The following is a 23,238-nucleotide window of genomic DNA, read 5'->3' on the forward strand; positions in this document are numbered from 1 at the left end:
CTCATTAAAAGCAACATAACAAACTTCTCTTAACGTCCCTCCTTTTATTAAAAAAAACTTTGAATTGTAATATTTCGTGCTCGAGGTCCTAAGAGACGCGTGTATCATTATAAATATACGCACGCCTTAAAAACAGATGCATTGATTTTATAAAGCTTCTTTACATATTAAATTCATTAAATTAAAAAAATACACAATATTATTCATCGGAAAGGGAAAATCTTCGATCATTTCTTTTACATCGAAAAAAGACTCAACGAATACCCGAAAATGGTACGGACTGTTTTAAATGTTTTCTGTAGCAACAATAAATTGAAACACAAAAAAACAAAAAAAAAAAAAAAAAAAAAAAACTGAAAGCTTTCAGCTTTATATTACCCCCAAAGGGGCGTTTTTTTAACGTTTTGTGTGCTACCATTATTTATTAAATATCATGTTCTTCATACTTAAACCATAAAATCCAATTCAACATTAATATCACAAAATAATTTTAAAAGCGCATATCTTTAGAATTTCCGATACACAGTCTCGCGGGCTGGAGATAATTATTTTTATTTATTTTTTCCCTCGCACAGTGTTGCCGTTGCTCGCTTTGAAATCGTTGAGTTTCTTAATCAAAAACTCATAAATGCTATAGAAAATATAAAATATATAATAAAACAAATTCCAAATTTGGGCTTCCAGATGCCCAAATTCGGGTGGAGACGTATGTTATTCAAAATTTGATGGCTCTAGGTACCGTTATTTTATCACAGTGCGAGAGATATACATATATTTATGCAGATTTCTTCATTATTTAGTTTCTTTAAATATAATACAGGGCTATAATACTTGGTGGCAACAATTTAAAAAGTGATTCACCTTTTATAGTAAATCAACGCAAAATGCCAAAACGAAATTAATAGCCCTTCTGGGGAAATTGACCCTTTCGGATAAAATAAAAAGTAAACAAACATTGGAAATCCAAAATTCGAACCTCGAAGTCCGCATGCCCCTATGCAGGACTGCGTGTTTCATTTGATGGCTCTAGACTGCTACCGTGTTTCTACAGTCAAATGATCTCACGTACTCACTCTCAGATTTTTTACTTTTTAGTAATAGAGCCGAAGAATGTGTAAAAGAAAAACTACAACAAGGCATAGAGCACACATTTTTCGACAAATTTAAATAATAAAATTACTCTTTAATTGATGCTTGCAATAATTAGAGTTCTTTTATTATAATAAATGTAATTATTATAATTTCCTGGTATTTCTTCGTAAGATTTCATGTTTTTTTTTAGTTCTAGTCATTCATTCTTTTATAACATACTTGTTCTGATTATTGCGTACTTTTTGTGTTTCGTTCTATTACAAACTCTATGTTCGTGTATTTGTGTTCGTTCTATTTAACAAAATATACTCCGGAATGTTATGAACACCTGCATTAGTTTTTGAGGGACATTTCTGCGTCTGGAAATATGAATGAAACAGAAAATTTAAAGGCATCGAATTTCTAGCCGAAAATGTTGATTACATCAAGCCAAAGTTCATCTTTTTTAGTTAATAGAAGTGTTAAGCTTCTTTGATGAGTTATATATTTATTACACAGCTATGTTTCGGTAAAGTTAAAAAGTTAATTTGGCGAGCTAGTTAAAAATATAAATTTTTAAATCTTCTCTGCTTTATTACTCGATCGTTTGATAATTCATCAGTATATATCTTCATTATTTTACCAAAGTACATTGCGAATACAAATTAGTGATTTTCAATAACTCTTTATTATAACTTTGCCAAATCAGTAACAGATTAGTATATCATTTGAACTCACAAGAAAAAAGTCAGAAAATGCACACAAGAAAAAAGTCAGAATATTCTGAGTAGAATTATATATATTGGAAATCGGAAAAGGTATAAATGCTTGGTTTTGATTGCGAAGAATTTTTATTTATCGATGGAAATTTCATGGGTTCAAAATGATAGAACTATCATAAAAGCTTACATTTTCTCACCCGCAGAATATTTTATCTGATATCAACCGAGAAGAAAAAAATCCAGCCATAAAAATGGTTATAGATTTGTAATTCGTAATATATCAAGAAATAATTCCAATTAAAGTGACCACTGTAAATTAATCCAGTGATCGACTCCTCTCTTTTACTAATATTTCCAAGCTCTAGCGCATATTTAATACAGGGCTTGTGTGCTTTTGTTAACCAAATTTTTGTCCTCTCGAAATTCGGGAATTTCTAAAATAGTGAATTAGTCATTAATCTATTTCGCAGGGACGGGGGATTCTCTCTCTTTTATTTATTTATTTTTTAGTGGGAGGGATAAGGAAGGGAATCATTCAAAATGAAAATGTTATATTCTTTTATGTATGTACTGCATCTTTTTTATTTATTTATATTGAATATGTTAACTGTACCTATTTTACGCTTTCTGACAGTTTTTATTGCATTAAGTATCTGATGCATGTAAGCCATCCCAATTTATCTGCTAAATAGGCCCTGTATTTTGACGTAGAATTTCTAGAAATAAAAAATTTCCTCTCACTTTGCGTTTATATCGGTTTTATGCAAAATATGACATTTCGTAGGATTTCCAAATTGTAGAGCCATATATAATAATATATTTCGGCTACGAAATTTTCTTTTTTGTTCCCCGCCTGTACATTATCAGCTACATAAAAAATAAAGCATATATCATAAGTGGCACATTTATGAAAGGGGAGGGGAGCTTTCTTAAAACACGGGTATATTTATTTTATTTTATTTTTTTTTTTAAACATTTTCACGCGATTTTTTCTTGAATCTGAAAAGAAACCTTGGGTCGATCGCAGCTGCGATCCTTTTAATGTGCTTGTTCATGATAATTTCTTGTAATAGCAGAAACACTAACATCAATAGATAACACGATTTGAAGTTGCTGGGTGTGTGAAATTTCATCTTTCAACAAAATCTTCTTTACAGTTTTGTAAGACAAAGGATAGCATTTAATTTCATCTTGTAATGAAATTCTTACATTCTGAGGAATTGCCTATCGTATTTGTTGTTATTACGGATCTCGGTCGAAAATCATCGCATTAGAAACATTTAATATTAATGTCGTAAGTGAAGATTTCATTACTGAATCATTTAGTGTTCTTTTAATATTTCATTTTAAATAATTGAATTAATCTCGTATCGTAAAGCTATAATTCATTTCCAGATTTTGTGGAAACAGAACAAACATAATGATTTAAGAAATAATTTTTTTTGTCGGATTAGAAAATATTTTTATATACTGGAATTTTCTCGGAGTTCTTCGCGAGAAACGGGAATCACCCGCAAAAATCTCCTTGAGAATAAATAGCAGCTCAGGATTTTCTCGTGAATCTTAATATTTCCTCGGGTTTCATGATCATATTAAGTACTAGATAGAACAAATGTATGTAGTAAATGGCGTTTTTTCGGTACAGACTTCCATGTTCATTTTTTTTCCCTTGTATTTTTTCAGATGCTGGTGACAAAAACGAAGCCGTGGTAAGTAGAATACATTTCTTTTTCATTCTTTGTCTGGTTCCAGTAGGTTAATCTCGCTCGTTGAATTTCATGCGTTAATGCTTACTTATCTTGTGTACCCAGCTGCCGCAGATTTAAACATCACAAACTACACATTTCACAGATGAATTTGTAAAATATGAAAAAATTCCTTTTGACATTTATGTTTAGGTATGCAGTATGATTAATTAGGCAATGCAATATAATTAATTAGTTGTCTGGGCTTTTGAATATGGAAATTACGTTTTTCTCGTGGTTAATCTGATCCTTTCAACAGCAGCATATACAGTAGCTTCATAGAGCTTCATAGGTGTTATCTGATTATGGCAAAGTAGATTATTTATGATTACTTTCCTAACGCCAGAAATACTTAAGTCTAAATGGCTCATATTATATTACATTGGGTTTACATAACGAAATATAATATTTTTATGAAAATTTATACATACAGTCCGTTTAGATTCTGAGGCTAAAATCTAGACAGAATTACTATTTTTTATGGTTTTAACTTCTCGTCCTGTGATGGACTTGAAAGAGTTAGATCAGAAAGCCTTTTATAGAATCTTCCCTTACTACAGGAAGCAGAGCCATTATTTGGGCCCATGCGTCTAAAATTAAAATTGTGAAAACAATTATTACATTATAATTTAACATAATAATTAATTATTTATTATGTTTGATATATGTAATAAAACTTACAAATATAAATGTACTTTTAAGAATCAGGAACTATAATAGAAAATAAAAACCATTCTCTTCTGTCTTCTTTCAAGAAGAACATGCTTTCTGTTGATTGGATATCATGAGAGTTAAAGATCTGTATAACACGGCCAAGCGCTAAGAGTACATGTGGCAGGGCCGTTCCTAGTGGGCGTGCAGCTTGTAAAGTACGCGGGAGGTCAAAATCAGGGGTAGCCGCGATACCACCACTAGTGCTTAAAATGTTTTTAATTCATTAAATTCATTGTAAGTACTTGTCATTTGTAAGTACTTAGTGAGTATGAAATAAAAATGTTATTGATCATTGAGCATATTTTTTTTTAATCTGGGGGCACAATTTTAGGAAAGTACTAGGGAAGCCAATGGCCTAGGAATTGCTCTGACATGTAGCCATGAATTTCACCTTTGGCATGTAATACAGTTTGGATTCGCATGAGAATCAAATCATACAAGTGCTGAATAGTGTCTAGAGGAATATTGTACCATTCTTCATGAAGATACTATGACCGTTCCGGGAGAGATGCTGGTGGAGTATATCGATTCTGGGTCATACGTTCTAAAACAGACCATAACGGTTCCATTTATATTGAGGTCGGGGGGACTGTCGGGCCGAGGTAGATATTTCACTTCATTCTCATGTTCATCAAACCATGATTATACAAATCTGGCTGCATGGATAGGAGCATCACCATCGTGGAAAATTCCATCTCTTGCATGAAACAAAATTTTCATCATAGGATAGACCTGGTCAGCTAAAACATCTCTATACTTCTCCTCAGTGATCCTTCCTTGGAGGGTTACGATTGGACTAGCAGAAAACCGCGACACGGCTTTCCATACCATGGCGGATCCATGCTTGACAGCTGGAAAGATATAATCTCGATCGTACACTTCTGCAGATCTCCTCCAAACGTGCACCCGTTCTGTTGTAGGGAAAAGTGTGAAAAAATGATACCATCTAACCATATACGTTCCACTTATCAATCGATCAGGTTTTGTGGTTCTGGCACCACTGTAGACGACGTTTGGCATTAGTATGTGTGACAAGTGGCTAATATTCTGTTTATGAAAATGCCTCCTAACTGTAATTATTGACAGTGAAGAATCCACATGCTTATTGAGCTCTGTAGTCACTTTGGCTGCAGTTATATCATTTTTTAGACATTACATTACGCTTCAATACCTTTCGGTCACTTTCACTCAGCTTTTCCTTCCGTCCACTATTTTGCTTTGTCGAGCTTCTCTTGTCGCGCTGTCATGACTGTAGACACTGTACCTCTAGAAATGCCTAAAATAGCTCGGATGTTTCAGTCACAGTTGCTCCAGCTAATCGGGCTCTTACAGTATGGCCTCTTTCAAAGTCTGTGAGGTGTGACATTTTATGCTTCGGACGAAACTCCAAGACGTATACAACTTCACTAGAGCTACCTCATGCTACTATGATGTATACTGTATTTTAAAAAACTGATAGCTAGGATTATATTTTATTGCGTACGAAACGCAAACTTAGATGTCATTTTTTTTTCACAAGTGTTTCCATTATTCTGATAACCACCTGCATATTCACTTTATAATGACCATGATTCAGGTTACTGAATTATTTATAAGTCTGATATAAATTATATTAATATTTAATTATATATTATAAATTTCATATTCTTCGGCTAATTTCATTCTATAATTTTCTTACTATATTCAGAAAATATCGAGTAGGAAAGGAAAGCTTTTATTTATCAAAGTACTTTTTAAATACGATGAAAATATAATGAATAATTAATGCACATAGTATTGTGCGGATTAACTTAGTAACATATCATATATTCCTGCAAAACAAAATTAAATACAGTCAAAAGTCGTTAATTCGGACACCCATAATTCGGAATAATCTATAATCCGGACATCAAAACTAAAAACTTTCTGCGCATACGCCGCGTTGACACATGCGCATAGGCGTTTACGCGTGCGCGTAAGACCTTTTACGACTGCGCATATCAGTGTGCGCAAGTGCAGAATACGTTTTCGCGTGCGCGTTTTATGTATAATGGACGTATAAGCTAAAATTATCTAATTATCTATTTCAGTTAATGATGATTGCGTTGTTCCTTAATTTTCGAATTGGATCCGGCTTATTATTTTTTGCAGACTGTAAGAGCAATTTTATAAAAGTAAGCTTAAACTTTCGATTATATCAAATAGAATTTCCGATATATATTTGTTAATATGTAAAGGATCTAAAGCGAAAGTATGTTTTGAAATCCGAAATCTGTTTATCAATTTCACGCTGCTCGGCGGGGGGAACGCCGTGCCGCGGCGGGCGCATAATGAATTGGAAGTTGATTTGTCAGCACTATCCTTATCTTCAGCGCAGATGTTTTTATTTGGCTTATAATTCCTTACCAAATGTAGTATTTCATCTCGATATGCTCCGTTCTTTGATATGATTTAAAACAAGTTCCTGGTCATTATAATTCGCTTCCCATAGCGAAAAAAAGTAAGAGAGGTTATTGAAAACGAAAAAATTTCGATTGACAAATTAGTCGGTGTTCTTGACACAGCAATTATAGGACTTGAACAGCGGAACTTTGTAACTGAACAAGAAATTATGTCTGTTTAATAGAATTAAAGAGAAAGTATTATCACATGAAACGAAGCAAAACTTAAACAACTTACATTAAAAGAAATGTTTAATAAAGTAAACAAATAAATATTAAGCTTTTTCTTTTTGCAAATTTTGATACCCTTAGATCATAATTGTTCTTTATTTCATAAATTACGGTTTCATATTTTTAATTTTAGAATTTCTGCATGCCATCTTACGAGATTTAAACTGATGATCTATAATCCGGAATCGCCGAAGTCCCGACGAGTCCGGATTAACGACTTTTGACTGTACATATAACAGATTAAATACTGCTTGAATCTTCATAAAAAACTCTACAAATGTCCAGAGTAGATTAAGATAATTCAAATAAAATAAAATTTAGTAAAAAAATATTATGTTGAAAATCACTAGAGTAAGGGGAATGGAATTTGAACAATTTAAGTTACAATACTTGGATAAATTTTCTTAAATTCCGGAGTACATTTTCCTTAGCGTAAGCAAAAAATTAAAAACAGAGAGATTCGGTGATTTACCGGAAGATGTGATGGAAAACCAGGAGTGTCGACAGTTATACTATGCCCGTAAAGTCACTAGAAATCAGCGAAACAAAGTAGAAATGTAAAATCTTCACCAAATAAAAGGAAAACTCTCCAAGTTTCACTTCTGTTCAGTTTAGTTCGATGTGGCCTCCATTTGTTGCCCTACACACATCACATCTAAACGATATTCAAGTTCTTCCCACACACGGTTAAGGACGTCTGGTGTAACAGAGTGATTAATGTCTATTAATGTCTATGATTCTCTGTTTTAAATTATTAATGTCGTTGATACGTTCACTGTACACACACATGTTGCTTCGCATAACACCGCAAGTAAAAGTCTAATGACCGATTCGCTGCTACACATTTCGTGGTGTTGCGTCATCACCTTTGTGCGCACACTCTTACTATGAACTGCACACACATCATACTATGAAAACCTGGAGAGTTTCCCTTTCATTTGGTGAAGATATCACATTTCTATCTTGTTTTGTTGCTTTCCTGTGACCGGTCAAAAGTGGACCATGACTTTATGGACACACTGGACGTAGCTATCGGAACCTGTGAGTCGAGTGACGCATTAACGATGCAAATATGAAATATTACTAAGAAATTTGATAAAAAATTACATTTAGTTTTTAATAGGGCTTTATTTCTTAAAATTAGAAAAGGCGGAATCCTGTGGCAGGAGCGATAAATAAAAGATAAGTAAAATCATAAATAAAACAATAAACATTTAAATTTTAAAAAAGGTATACAGAGATCAATAATATTATTAATAAATTAAATAAAATTAATCAGGGCTCATAGCCACATTTTAGTTAAAAAAATAAGCACCTATAAGCACTTTTCAAGCACATTTTAAGAAAAAAAAAATAAGCACCTGTCTAATTACATTATACACAACTGCATAACCTTAAAAGAAAAATTAGACTTGCAATTTAAAATATGAGCAATGCAATATTTATTAAGAGAATAAGCATTACCTCAACCATGGAAAACAACTTTTTTTTTTTTTTTTTAATTTTAAATGACAGTTCAATTTACAGAATTAGTTTACAATGAGAGAAAAAAAACTATGCAGAACTAAACTATATTACAAGATTTAATGATGAAATTTCAGTTCAAAATATAGAAAATAAATAATAATAAGTCATATTAATTGTATTCGCTTGGCACCTAATAATAAATACAATTTATTTTTCCACTCATATTAATATTTAAATAATTTAAATCAAAATTCTGAACATTTTCTAAATTTTCATTGCATTACAGTTTTCCCTTAACATATATTCCAAGCAAAGTAATTTAAGTAAAAAAGAGGAACATTTCTGAAATCAGGAGAAGGGAAATTGCTTCATGCAGTCATCCTTAAACAGTAAAAGCTTAACTAACCCGCATACTCGGAAATTGCCGAATATTTCGTATAGTCGAGCGTAACTGGAAAAAATGGAGGGGGGGATTGTAGCCGTTCTTTAGATTTCTCGGCTAAATAAATGATTTTGACATTTCGATATGTGCATCATATAAATATAGACCAACGGAACTGAGAAATATTCTCCTTAGAAAGCACAGTAAAACTCTTTTACGTGTTCATAAGTAAATCTCAGACTGAACATCAAAATTAATTATCTCTGCAAAATATCGCATACATTATATTGCGCAATACGTGCGGCGTAATTCTTCCATACGTGATATTACGCAATCGGAATCAACAGCTGTCGGTATTCGGAGAATAAAAAACTAAATGAAGGAAAAGAAAGAGACTTACTAATCTGGGGTGTTTTTGATTCTAATTTTGAACAGACTGCGTTAAATTTCTGGAATAAAATCATTCTTCGCTTGGGTTGGGTAGACCGCAAAACTTTTTAGTCCTATTCAATCCAGATTGGACAGTGACAAAAAAAAAAAAATTTCGCTGCTTCAATATTAGAGATTTTGCGGAGAAAGGGGAGAACCTCCCAACCTCCGTACTGTATAATGTATTGGGGGGAAAAAATTATTCTGACTGTTCGATTACTTTCCTTTTATTTAAGCCATTCCGAATATTATTCCTTAGAAAGCTAATCTGTGTAAAAATATACCCATTTTTGGAAGTTTATCTACACTTCAGCAGCTACTGCAACTATATTATTATAAATATTCATACATATGCTCATAATATAAGCATAACGATCATAATAAACACGAATATGAACTGACCACGCGGAACTAGAATGCAAAATATTAAGATCTTGATAGAAATTCAGACGTGTGTAGTATTTGGGTGGGCGGAAAAGAATACCGAATGTACCGGAATTTTCTACGGTTTTCGCAATTCTTTGAACAAAAGAACGACGTGCAACTGTCTATACTCTCGCGCGCACCATAGGTTACGTTAATGCAGAGAAAGGGGGAAAAGCTATTTCCGGGAGTATGATTCACCATCTGACGTTCCATATAAGGAAGAAAAGTTGTTTATTTAGTTTCGGCTTTGGTACGGGAGGAAAAATGCGCGTTCATTAAAAAAAAGCACTAAAAGCAAAAAATAAGCACTAAAAACAAAAAAGTAAGGGCTTAAAAGAAAAAGTAAGCACCTATAAGGGCCTTTATATTTTATTTTCAAATATAAGGACTTATAAGCACTTGTAAGGACGGCTACGAACCCTGTTAATCATAAATAAGGAATTAAAATAAAATAAAAGAACACAGCAATATACATGAAATAATAAAACAAATGAAAGGCGATTAAATTAACAGGGAGAACATATGGTATGGAGCATAAAAGAAAGAAAATATTCTGAATAATATTCTTCGCGGTCAGATAAAATTGCATTTTTATTTTGACTTAGAATTCTTAGCGTACAGCTAAAGACTTCATCGTCAAACAGATATAGCTTACAAAATTCCTCTTCGTGAAAAGGTATCGCATTCTGATGGCGTTTTCTTCCCAACTATTCAAATTTTTCCGTTTATTTCGCTTTATCAAGTGAATTATTTACTAACTATTAAGTAATAGTAATTCACTTTATATTATTCATTCTGTTAAGTAACGTTAATTCATTCTATCATGAAATAAATGTAAATAAAATTAAATGGAAGTTTTTACTAACTGTCAAAAATGTTGCGTTGATAACGTAATTTTTTACTGCGATTCAGTTATAGAGGAAAATATCACAGTTCGTCTTACCTGAGGCTGTGATGTATTTTGGTAAGAATTAGGATTTCATTAAAAAATTGAGAAGTATAAGTGAAGCTCAGTTTTTTAATCCAAAATATATTTATTAGAAAAACAGTATAAACATGGTGCATTGTGAAATCGAGCCTGAGAATGTATGCACTTCACACACACACACACACAAAAAAAAAGGGAACCATTCTATAGGGCTGATTGGCGAATTTTAAAGAAATAAAGCCCTATTAAAAAATAAAGCCCTTTAAGAAATAAAGCCCTATTAAAAACTAAATGTAATTTTTTATCAAATTTCTTAGTAATATTTCATATTTGCATCGTTAATGCGTCACTCGACTTGTGCTTTTCGTCTCTCGAAAGCGCATAGATTTACATATAGTATTGTTTTAACATAGATATTTTAACAAAAAATAGGACTTTTCTGAAATGACATACCAATTGTTTTCCAATTCTACGATCAAACTATGTCCAAAAATTAAATTTTATAAAATTTGGTAAGAAACTTAACGAAAAATTTTAAAATTTATATTCGCGTTCTTTTTTCAGTTTGTGCCAAGAATAATTCACTTCGCAAAGTTTTTAATTTTTTCATTGTGCACGTGCAGAAAAAAGGTGCATCATTTATTCAAATAATTTTAACAAAATGCGTAAAGCACATTATCGCTAATAACAAACATGCTAAATTTCAAAACGCGACAACATATTCACATATATATTTGGAAATTTTGAATAAAAAACTGTAACTTGTGCCTAGAAATGCATCTACTTTAAGGTGATAGTAAAAATTTTGTAGGTTATAAATTAGAATTTTTTTTTCTAAAAATTTAAAAAATTATTAAAAAATACAAATAAAAAAAATAAGTCAGAAAATATATGCGAATTTGATTTAAATTAAACCTAAATTTCAAACTGTGAAAGACAGAATAAAGTAAGTTTAATAAAAAAAAATCTGATGTGTACACCACATGACTTCCTTGTACGGAATATTAAATTATACACATTTTTCCTTCCATTTCATTTAAACTTATTGGATTGAATTAAACCTACTTCGCCGACAGCGCATAAACCACAATAGAATAAATGCATTCTTTAAAATTCACTTTGTTTACCATAGCGACACTCTGGCGCTAGGTTTACTTAACAGTATTATACTTCATTCATATTATAACTCAGAATGCACAAAATGTATATCATTTAAAGAATTATCTAATCGTTGCCACATGTTCTATTCAAATACTATAATAAAGCTGGAACTATGTATAAAAGAAATTAAGCAAATAAAACAAAAAAGAAACAGTTTTTCACAGACGATTGAGTATTTCTCATTTAATTAATTCAGTTCTTACTTCGCGAGAAGGCAAAAATACATAAAAACTCAAAATATCTATATTAAAAATTATGAAGTAAATCTCAAACCCTTATTTCCTCGAAAAAATTCCAGAAAGAATTAAGCATGATTTAATTGGCAATAATAAATGAATGCGTTATCTTTGTTGTTGCGAAGCTAAGTTTCTCTAGATTGGCAACAAATCCACTAGTCTCCTGTTTCAAATGTAAACATCAATGTCCGCCATTAAAAACAGGCTTAGCGGCAATTAAACAACTTTGCTGATAATTCTAAAAATATTGCGCACAGATTTGCTAAAGGCATAAAATCTTTAACCGGAAGATAAAAACAATATAATTCAATCATTTTTAAAGAAAAAAATGGACAATTTACAAACATATAAGAGTAAAGAAAATGAGATCACTGAGCCGGGTAACAGAGTGGATATATATATAAACATATTTATATACGTTTGGTGCGGCCGATTGCAACCAAAATACGAAGTTCACATCTACATGTTATAGCAGTCCTATATACAAAATTTCAACGTTCTGAGGCTACTCGTTTTTGAGTTATGCGAGATACGTACGTACGTTCGTACAGACGCCACGAAAAATTCTCTTCAGAATTCATTTTAAAGCAGTTTTATAATTTTTTTGGGAAAAGAGTATTTCATTCTGTCCTTACGTACAAATATCACGCAAAAAAATCGTTAAATTTCATTCGATAGCAGTCAAAATGGATATTTTCGCTGAAATATGCTGCCTGAAACTTTTCGCGATTACAATACTTCCTTTGCACTTCGTACAAGGAAGTAAAAAGAAAGAGATTAATACATATATACCAAATTCAATTAACGTTAAGGAGCTACAATTTTGAGAGCTAATTTTTTGAAAACTACTCATGGGATTTTTGCAAAACTTCGCAGTTTGGTGTAATCTCGGTCATGGAATCGAAATATGGAAAAAAATACGTATATTTAAGAAAACGTTCGATTTTGTGTGAGAATACCTATGGTTAGAACAATGCGATATATAAATCTAATATATATATATATCCTAAGTCGCGCTTTCGAGACATAAAAATACACAAGTTAATAAATTTCGTCAATCGGCCCTACAGAACGGGAGATATAGACCTGTCTCATTTTATTTTTGGAAGGTGTACTAAATGTAGCAGCTATTGTGAAGTGCATATTTTATGAAATGTTTTTCTTGTTTCATATTTTGTATGGTACGAGAAAAAAGTTGTTGCCAAAGACACATGCTTTCAGAAAGAGACATTATAAACAGGAATTGTTCTTGAAGAGTAGGGTGTTTTTCTTCATGTAGATAAAAGCCATAAAAGTAGACTTAAATAAGCATTGTAAAGGTTTTTGTATTTAGTTTGCTATTTTTAGTAGAATTGTTATTAAATTGTTTCATTTCCCCGTGCGATGCTGCGCGCGAGAAGTTTTAAGAGAAAGCTACGCCGCAAAAGTAAAAGTACAGGAGCACGCACATTTAACATTTTAATGAATAGATATTTCGTAATTGTACTCTTCTGCTATCCAGAAAAATCGAGAGAATACCAGAATGTTCTTGTGCATGATTAAAAAGCCTATAAAAGCCGGATTAAAACATCTCAGTTCAGTTGTTTACTTAGCGCTATTATTCGAATTCGCGATGAGATTGGATTAGCTTTGTCTGTGTTTTTGAATTGAGTTGTATTTATATTTTAGTAGTTCACAATATAACTACTGTGCGATAATAATTATGCAATAATAATCGCAATATAATTGCGATATTGTACGAATATCTCTGAGGAAGTTTCAGCATTCTGTTTTATTTCTTGAAATAAGAATAAATTTTATTAACTTTTTATCGACTTGTGCATTCATTCCATTACGAACCCGTTCCACACGCAACACTTTTTGGTGTCAGGAGTGGGGTTTGAATGGCAATAACTAGAGCGATGGAAAAACAATTGAAGCTATTGATGCATTCCAAGAAAAGATGGAAGCTGGACAAGCATCCTTTAAAGTGCCAAGATTAAAGCGGGCCAAGAATCTGTTAAGGAACAGATGCAAGCCGTTCAAGCAGGTCAAGAAGAAATTAAAAAGGAAATTACTTGCATAATAGAAAGCAGATATGAGGGTATGGAAGGCAGAATAGATGGGGTTGAAAATAAAGTTGGACAAATTGAAGAAAAAGTTTCTTCTGTGAAAGAGCAAATAGAAGAGAGAGTTTCGGCCGTGGAACAACTAATAGGTTACAGAGTTTCTTCTGTCAAAGAAGAAATCGAAGGAAGAGTTTGTTTCGAGGTTTCGTATGGTCCTTAAGAGTCCTTAAATTTTTTGGAATCGATTTTTGGTCCTTAAAAGTCCTTAATTTTGGCAAAAATCAGCAGAAGGTCCTTAATTTTAATCATCTGAAATTTCTGTTTGTTTTTATGACTGCCATTTTGAGTGTGAATTAGCATTTTGGAGGAATATTTTTGGCGGTTCATTGACATTTATCTTTTGAATGGGTTCATGGGTTATAATTTGTTTCTTTTTCTAATATAAATGATTGGATACTCGAGTTTCTAAGCAAGAAGTGAAACATAAGCATTTCGAAATTCATTTTTTATAATAAAGAGCTCTTAAACAAGTTTTCGCTTTTGGGGATATGAGTTCTTTTATTAAACGGTTCTAAATTTGGCAACTTGTCACCATTTTGGTGATTATAAGATCAGTTTCTATAGAACATTTTTAATTCCGAGATCTGAAAATTTTTCGACGATTTTTTCAAAACATCATAATATTGATAAATTTCATTAAAATAATGGTAACATATTGAAATTATATTTAAAAAATAACATTAAAATAAAACATTTTTATTTTTTGCTGTCATATTATAAAGTTTCATTTTGGCAACTTATTATTATACAATATTTTGAATCTGAAAAAATAAACAAGGTATAATGCTATAAAGCATAATTTACGAAAGAGCTCTTAACAAAAGTAAAATTAGCTATATAATTAATTAAAAATGTCTTCTTTTTAATTTTTTCATAGTAAGGGTTTTTCCCATCTAATTGTCTTAGAACATTCAAAAGTCTCAGAAGATGCATCAGTTTTCTCTATAAAATTAATTTTACACTTTTTCCCCCTTTTTTTCCCCTCCCCAAAATATTTCTGGTTTTTTGCTGTTACAGAATTGATAGGGATAATTTTTCTTTAGTATTTTAGACATTGCAGCTTGGAAAGTTTAGAAGGATTTGAAGGCAAGAGTTATAGATCCACGATTCTAGAAGATTCGAGAAATATGTGACAAAATGGAAAATATCTCCATGGTATCAACACGTAATGGATGTATTTTACAGAAAGTTTGCGATGATTTTTTTTTTTTTACTTTTTGAAGAACGTCTGGAAGAACAATGAAAACATAATATTTGAATGTTTTACTCCTGATACTAGAATCTTTTTCTTAACATGTTCATCTTCCCTTTATTTTCTCGACTTTTCACTAGACACAAGCATGGAAAATATCAAAAAATGCTTCTAATCTTATCACTTGAACAGGCAAATTATAGAAAGGGATTTTTTTTATTAATAAAGAAATTGAAAACTTAACAATTTAAAAGATTCATCTAATATGTCTTAATGCATCATACACATAGCTGGCACTAGGCATTTTCCCACCTGATGCAATCTCTGTGGAACCTAAATTCTGCTTCCAATGCCTGCTCTAAATTCTAAAAGTTTTGCCATTTCTAGATTTTTTGTTCGGTGTGTTACTAAATTCTAAAATTTCTGCCACACCAGCTCTGTAAACGACCTTTACCATATATATTTCATATTTCTTCTGAATATTCATATTATTAAAGAAATAAAATTAGCCACTTTTTCTATATATTCTAAATGCATTTAGTGTTTTTTAGAATAACAGAAATCCTCAATTAAATCCCCAAATTCTAAAATAAATAGGTAAAGGGGTTGTAGAAAGAAAGTCAATACATAAAGAAAATTATTCTTCAAAGATATGTGCAGTTATTATTAAGTAAATTACCTAATTGTTTATGATTTCAGCCTTTACTATAATTCCATTTCTATTTCCTCAAATGATAGAGTTACTGAGCCAGATTAAATTAAAATTAAATTGATTTGACTGATTTTAATCTTTAACCACTAGTCCACATTTTGAGTTTGAATTTGACTGCTCTTGTTTAATTAATTACGTCACCGTGAGCTGTAATTGATTTTGTTAGCATCAGAACATGCCTTTATGTTATAAGTTCTTTTTAAATAAGAAGCTTATTTAAATCTTTGTAGCTGCTTTCAGACATAGCGATAATTTGCTTCACATCAGTCCGCAGGGTTTTGGATTATTTAACTTTTACCAGATCAAGTACACCTTCATTGCTACATTGTGGGGAGGTTCATAAGTTAGGAGATAAAGCACGCAGAAACTAGTGAGAACATTGGTTTGTGTATTGAGACAAATTTCTGCTTGTTGGAGAAGATGCTTAAAGAGAACGAAATTGATTTGAATTAGCCAAAATGTCTGGGAAGGTTCAAATTAAAAAGATACATAAATATTTTGTTGAGTGTTGTTACAAAACCGAAATGTTTTGTAACAACTAATTACTGTTATTTATTGTAATTAACTGTTTACCCTTAAAAATTATCTCTACATATTAAAGAGAGTTATTTGCCTTTCATTAATACCGTATTTGACGGCATATAAGACGCACCCTTATTTAGAAGGCCACACACATGTAGATGTAGAAAAAGTTATGTGTGTCTAGACCTTTATCCGGGCTAAAAATAGCATTCAGTATTGAAAGTTAACCTGTGTCCTTCACGTATAAGACGCAGGTAACTTTTTTGAGACCAAATTTAGGAAAAAAAGTGCGTCTTATATGCCGTCAAATACGGTACTCACATCAAATACGGTCACAAGCTAAAACACAAAAATGTAAAACTTACTCTTTTCATCTAGTGAGACTTCATACAATACAACTTATCACCTCTGGTGCTTTAATGGCTTATTGGGACCTTAAAGTATATTAACTGGGTTACAATCTCTGGAACTCTACATAAAGCTATGACACTAACTGCGTCAAACAGAGCCTGACTAAATTTCAACACTTGCCAACCGTGTCTACATCAGGCTTTTCAGGTTTGTTCGAATCAGCATGTCTCTCTCTGGACAATCAGCAGCGGTGATTCTTTTGTTATGAATCATTCTGATTATGATCTTACTTCTCATTTTAACCTATGCCGTTTGACATAAAATCTAATACCTGCTATTTACTAAATCTCTAGACTGACCAAGTATGTGACAAAATGAGACATAAAAAATCAACATAAAGCTAACTATTAGTAAAACGTAAATGTCATTTATCTTCTTTCAAATATGGCCAACTATTATAAGTGTAAAATATTTAATGCTACTTGATAAATTGCATAAAGTTTATTTTATTCTCAAACTTATTAATAATTATGTTAATTAATTCATGTTTAGTAATAATGCATACTACTTAGGGATCTATTTTATTTTTAGGATGGTATTACAAAAGTGAAATTCAGCAGATTAATATTTTTAATTGAATTTATTCAGTTCCCATTTGCTCATAGGTCCTTAATTTTTTTTCATTAATGGTCCTTAAAAGTACTTAATTTCCGTGTGCAGAAATGTGTACGAACCCTGGTTTCAACAACAAATTGATGACAGGGTTTCTTCGGTCGTCAAGAAAATTGATGCCTTAGAGAAATTCGTAGCGACGGCAGGGAGCAATTCTGATGGTTTTAAATTTTTAGCGATGCCTGCTCGTCTGTCTATGAAGCTATCCTCGTATGATGGGAAGACTTCCTAGCAAGTATATAAGACACAATTTTCTATAAATTGCGGTTGCGAATGGATGGGATTCCCAAGTTAAAGCCTGTCATCTCGCCGCTTCTTTCAGAGCAGACGCTGCGGATACCCTTCAGACTCTTCCGGAAAACCAAAGGCTAGATTTCGAAGCTTTATCCGGCGCATTGGAGCTGCGCTTCGCCGAGAAATGTTTAAAAGACAATTCAATTCAATTAAAATTCCGTTAACAGAAGCCCGCGGAGACACTCCAGGAGCTCGCCACGGATGTTGAAAGGCTGTTTCACCTCGTCTTTACGGAGTGGTCGAGAGAAACAAGGGAAATCCTGTCCCTGCAATACTTCATCGACGGCATCCGGGTTCCCGAAATACAGAAAGCTCTGAGAATGGCGGATGTGAAGGACGTAAAAAGTGCTCTTTTGTACGCTATGAAATTCGAAGCAGCCCAGTAAGCAACTCGTAGAGACTGCCAACCAGTCAGAGCTGTGCCAATGGATCAATTGATGGCTCGTTTAGATGATTTATCCAAACAAGTGAATGCTTTGATGCGGAGTAGGAGTGAGAACAAACTTGCTCTAAAGTGTTGGAAATGTGGTACTCAAGGCCACCTACGACGGAATTGCAGAACACCCCAGGGCACGGAAAATAAAACAGACGACTTGAAAAGGCCAATCAGTGCCTTGAGACGGAACAGCAGTGAAAAGAAACCAATCCTGAAGTGTTGGAACTGCGATGTTGAAGGCCAAGTACACTGTTCATAAACGGCTACATGTAGGCAAACTTTATGTAAGATGAGCAATGGTTTCCGTCCCTAAAAACCTTCGCGCAGAACGAAAAGGGGCGCTGAAACTGATCTCGAAATTACTACAGCTGGATACAAAATAAAAAAAGAGTCTTGTTTAAAGACGATTAAAGGTTTGATCTATAGATTGATTCCCAAAGGTTATTGGCCTCTAAAAGGCCTGGAAGTCGCTATCCCGCTTTTAAGAACCAAATACATGCGCATAGATGCAGTGATTTGATGGCTTGGGCAGGGATTGCTGTAGGCATAATAATGTGTTACATTAAAATAGGAAATTTTATTTTCTGCGGCCCCTCGCATTGCAAAAGAACGTCTATCTAAAGAAGGAAAGGTTTCACAGGTGTAATGTAAACCAGTTTGCGATTACGCCGCTGGAAAGCGGAGAGAAAATTCGCCAAGGGATTTGTTGATGGAACCTGACTGCGAGAATTTAGCCCTCCGCGATGTGTTACCTCGTAACCATAGGAACGATAGCCACAACCGATGTTTCGAGTAGCTTTATCCGCTCCCCCCCCCCGTTTAACATGCTTCCCTTCATGAAAAACGGCCGACTTGAACTATACTTTCAATTGAGATGGAGAAAGCAAGCACTGTAAGGTGATGAAGACACGTGTTTACAATCACAAATGGAGAAGGTTGCCAAAGTTCTTGAATATAATCTCAACTTCTCTTTTCTTTGAAGCATTTTATTAAAAAAAAAAAAAAAAAAAAAAAAAAAGACAATACCTCGGTAAAGTGGGCAAGCCTTAAATGTTAATAGTTTGTGCATTTCAACGTTCAGCAGTAAGCGTCTTGAACCTTGACTTTTTTCTTTCCACTCTACTATTGCCTGATTATTATATCCAAAACTTCTTAATCTTACACCATTTAGTCTCCTTTGTCCGTAAATTTGGTTGAGAAATCAAAAATCAAACTTTGTCAAATATCAGTATAGATTTAATAAAAATTTTAGTTTCTTTTCACAATTCCAGACATTTACATTTTCATATTCTTTTGAGTAATGTTCACATTTTTGGAACAGATTTCCTGTTTCTCATCTTGACATACGTGTTTCAAAAAGTGTTCAAATTTTTTATAAATAAGAAATCGCTTTATGTAGCTTATTTTCTGCAACTTCTGAAGTCAGTTAACTGGCTTAATAATCAAAAAGAACACTAAATATTTTTGAAGGATTACAAGGATATACCCCCAACATGAGCAAACGGGATTCTAGTGTTATTAAAACTTATTGCTATATATTTAACATTTATTTATGATACATACGAATAACTAACTATACATCTACTGAAAAGATATACATCACTAGCCATAATACTTTTATGAAACTGCTTTATCACCTTTTCATCTAAGAAATAAAAATAAACGGGTGCAGCTTTTGAATCCCAAGTTCATCACGGTCAGTAACCAAGAGCTAAATTATCTCCATGCTCGCTTTATTTCCGCAAGACTAAATACCGTCTCCATCATTGATACATAACGTGGTTGTTTTGACATGCCCCATCTCAAGGCCGAGAGGAAGTTGCTGACAAGACTAAATAAAGAGTATCATTTCTCGTTTGAGGTGAATCCAACCAAAAGAATTAATAAATATACAGTAAGACCCCGCTTAACGCGGGGGATACGTTCCATCGAAGTAGAGCGTAATGCGAAACAGCGCTAAGCGAGGCTATCTTAACATGTAAATAATGGGGTTAGGGGAAAACGGATAAAAATGGTTAGGCATTAAATTTAATACAGTCAAAAGTCGTTAATTCGGACACCCATAATCCGGAGCTCAAAGCTAAAAACTTTCTGCGCATGCGCATAGGCGTTTAAGCGTGCGCGCAAGACCTTTACGACTGCGCAAGCGCAGAATACGTTTTCGCGTGCGCGTTTAATGTGTAACGGACGGTATAAGCTAAAATTATCTATTTCAGTTAATGCTGATGATTGCGTTGTTCCTTAATCTTCGAATTGGATCCGGCTTATTATTTTTTGCAGACTGTAAGAGCAATTTTATAAAAGTAAGTTTGAACTTTCGATTATGTCAAATAGAATTTCCGATGCTGGAGCTCCCAAAGGATCTAGAAAACGAAAGTATGTTTCGATGTCCATCAAACAAAAAGTGGAATTGCTACAAAAAATGGATAAAGGCCGCATATCCTTTATTTATCTAACCGTTCCGAAATCTGTTTATCAATTTCACGCTGCTCTGCGCGGGGGAGGACGTCGCGGGCGCGCAATGAACTGGAAGTTGATCTGTCAGCACTATCGTTATCTTCAGGGCAGATGTTTTTATTTTATTCGGCTTATAATTCCTTACTAAATGTAGTATTTCATCTCGATGTACTGTCTTTGATATGATTTAAATCAAATTCCTCGTCATTATAAATATCACGAATACACATCAAATAATTTTCTGGTTGCAATTTTCTAATTTCGATTTTGCGCAATGTATGCTTTACGCATGGGCACGTTGAAAGAAATGTTTAATAAAGTAAACAAATAAATATTAAGCTTTTTTTGGTAAGTTTTGATATTCTTTAGATCATAATTGCTCATTATTTTATAAATTATGGTTTCATATTTTTGATTTTATAATTTCTGCATGCCATCTTACCAGATTTAAACTGTTGATCTATAATCCGGAATCGCCGAAGTCCCGATTAAAGACTTTTGACTGTAATGTTTTTTAATAAAAATAAAATCAAACATTTATTTCTTACAAAAATAAAAACAATATAAACGCATATACTTTTAAAAACAAATAAAATTCTCAGTCAGATCATTCAGTCTATTCTGGGTTTCCAATTTTCTGCCTTTTTGTTAAGAAGGCATTATGATAGATTGGCTTAATGGCATATTGCGTTCAATTTCGTCGTCAATCCATATAGACAGTCGTTTTTCCATTTCCTCTATAATGTTATTTCTAGAACGGGTAATTCTAGTTGCAGAGCTTGACGTAGTTGCAGTTGCCGATGACAGTATTTTTTCTGTATTCTTAAGAATTGTCCTTATTGTTGAAGTTGCCAAAATCAATGCAGCACTAATTTGAGATTGACGTTCACCAGAATCTAATCTTCTAATCACTTGCATTTGAGTTTCCAGTGAAATGCTTTTTCTGGTTGCTTTCTTTTCTTGTTTTTTATTATCACCCATGATAAAAACTAAAGATCATAATATTTGTCACTGTATTAATCGTTATAGTATTATACAAATTTAAACTTACAATAATGTCAACAAATGTTTCAAATGATAAAAATGCGTCCACCAAGCAAGAAACACAACTACACTGTTTCGGATATGTTATTTGGAAACCTAGCGCTGCGCACAATTTCGGAGAATCCCCGGGTTGAAATAATAGAGCGCTAAACCGAAACAGCGTTAAGCGGGGTCTTACTGTATGCTCCCTAAAGCTTCATCGTGAAACTCTTGTCTCTGAATGTTAGAGACTGGAAAAGATGGTAAGCAGAAGTGTTCATTCCCCCCCCCCCCACACACACTTGACACTCCATACTGCTCAGCTGTGAAAATGGCCAAAACAAATTATTAGCAACATCAGACTCCTGTTCAAAATGGTCAAATTCCAGACTGAAGAGAAACAGTTGACTAATGAAAAATGAGAGCTTCGTAGTGCAGTGTTGCCAACCAAATGAAGAAAGACACAGACTCGTGCACCAACCCAATATTTTTCATATACATTTCATGAATTTTTTTCCAAAATTGGTAAAATTACTGGTAAACCAAAATTTGCTTATAAAATTTCCTTAATTATGAACATGATTATCACTGATCCTATAGGGGAGAGAAAGCAGATGTATGAAAATTATTCTCTTCAGTCTTAAATAGAATCGCATGGAAGCTCCATTACTAAGCACCAAATTTGGAATACAAGCCTCTTAACTTTTTTAGTTTCATTTAGAATGAAGAACTAATCTTTTATGTGTCTATGTGAGAAAAGGTTTTCGTCATTAACTAAATAAGTACCAAAATCAACCTGAATATATTTTTCTTATCTTCAACTAAACTTACTATCATGGATCTAAATAATAGAACAGCTGTCCAAAAATCGACAGGCTCATTCATATCAGTTATCAGTGCTTTTTAGTAATTAATATACAATATAACTTGATACCAGCATAAAATTAAATGAATTTGAATTTTGTTTTAGAAGTGTACTAGTAGTATAACATGTTCTACTTTCGGAGGACCGAGAGTAAGGTGTTCTGCAGAACATTCTAATTTATTAAAAAATTTCAGAAACGCTGATCTAGACCTCATGTTGAGGGATAAATGAATTTAATGCAATTATTGACAGTTTACAGATTTTAAGTAGACAAAATTATAGTTTTCCTTTCGTGGCATACATCTCGCTAAAAATCTGAATGTGCTAGTTCTTCATTGTGTTTCACGATGAAGTTTCTCTTTGCACATGGATAAGAGATTTCTTCAGCTCGAAACCACAATAGTTCTACAGGAGACTTACTGAACTCCTACCTGAACACTGGCAGCAGGTGGTCATTAATAAAGATAGTGATAATATCTCTAAGTGTATATACACTCTTTTGGAGGAAGAAAAAAAAAAAAGCAGCAGCAGAAGAATCATGAAGGAAGTGGTTGTTTTTGATGAAATTGAATATGTGTATAGCTCATACACAGATAATAAAATAATTCAAAAATCAAGGTCGTAGTACTGTTCATGGCTCACAATCACTCATTGAGTTGTAACGTTGCGCGCCT

The 23,238-nt window shown here is 32.9% G+C and overlaps 1 protein-coding gene across 7 annotated transcripts in view; it reads left to right on the top strand.

Moving 5' to 3' along the window:
* The window catches only part of LOC118188521 (uncharacterized), a 378,328-nt gene that overhangs the window by 352,980 nt on the left and 2,110 nt on the right, over positions 1 to 23,238 (top strand). For all 7 annotated transcript variants that reach the window (XM_035358959.2, XM_085815623.1, XM_035358960.2 and 4 more), the window contains one exon: positions 3,477 to 3,502. In XM_035358959.2, the coding sequence (XP_035214850.1) occupies positions 3,477 to 3,502 (26 nt within the window). The remainder of the gene's footprint in view (positions 1 to 3,476; positions 3,503 to 23,238) is intronic.

Source organism: Stegodyphus dumicola, chromosome 4, assembly GCF_044657685.1.
Source record: "Stegodyphus dumicola isolate Sdum_Otavi_A_Nest chromosome 4, ASM4465768v1".
NCBI classification, from domain to species: Eukaryota; Metazoa; Arthropoda; class Arachnida; order Araneae; family Eresidae; genus Stegodyphus; species Stegodyphus dumicola.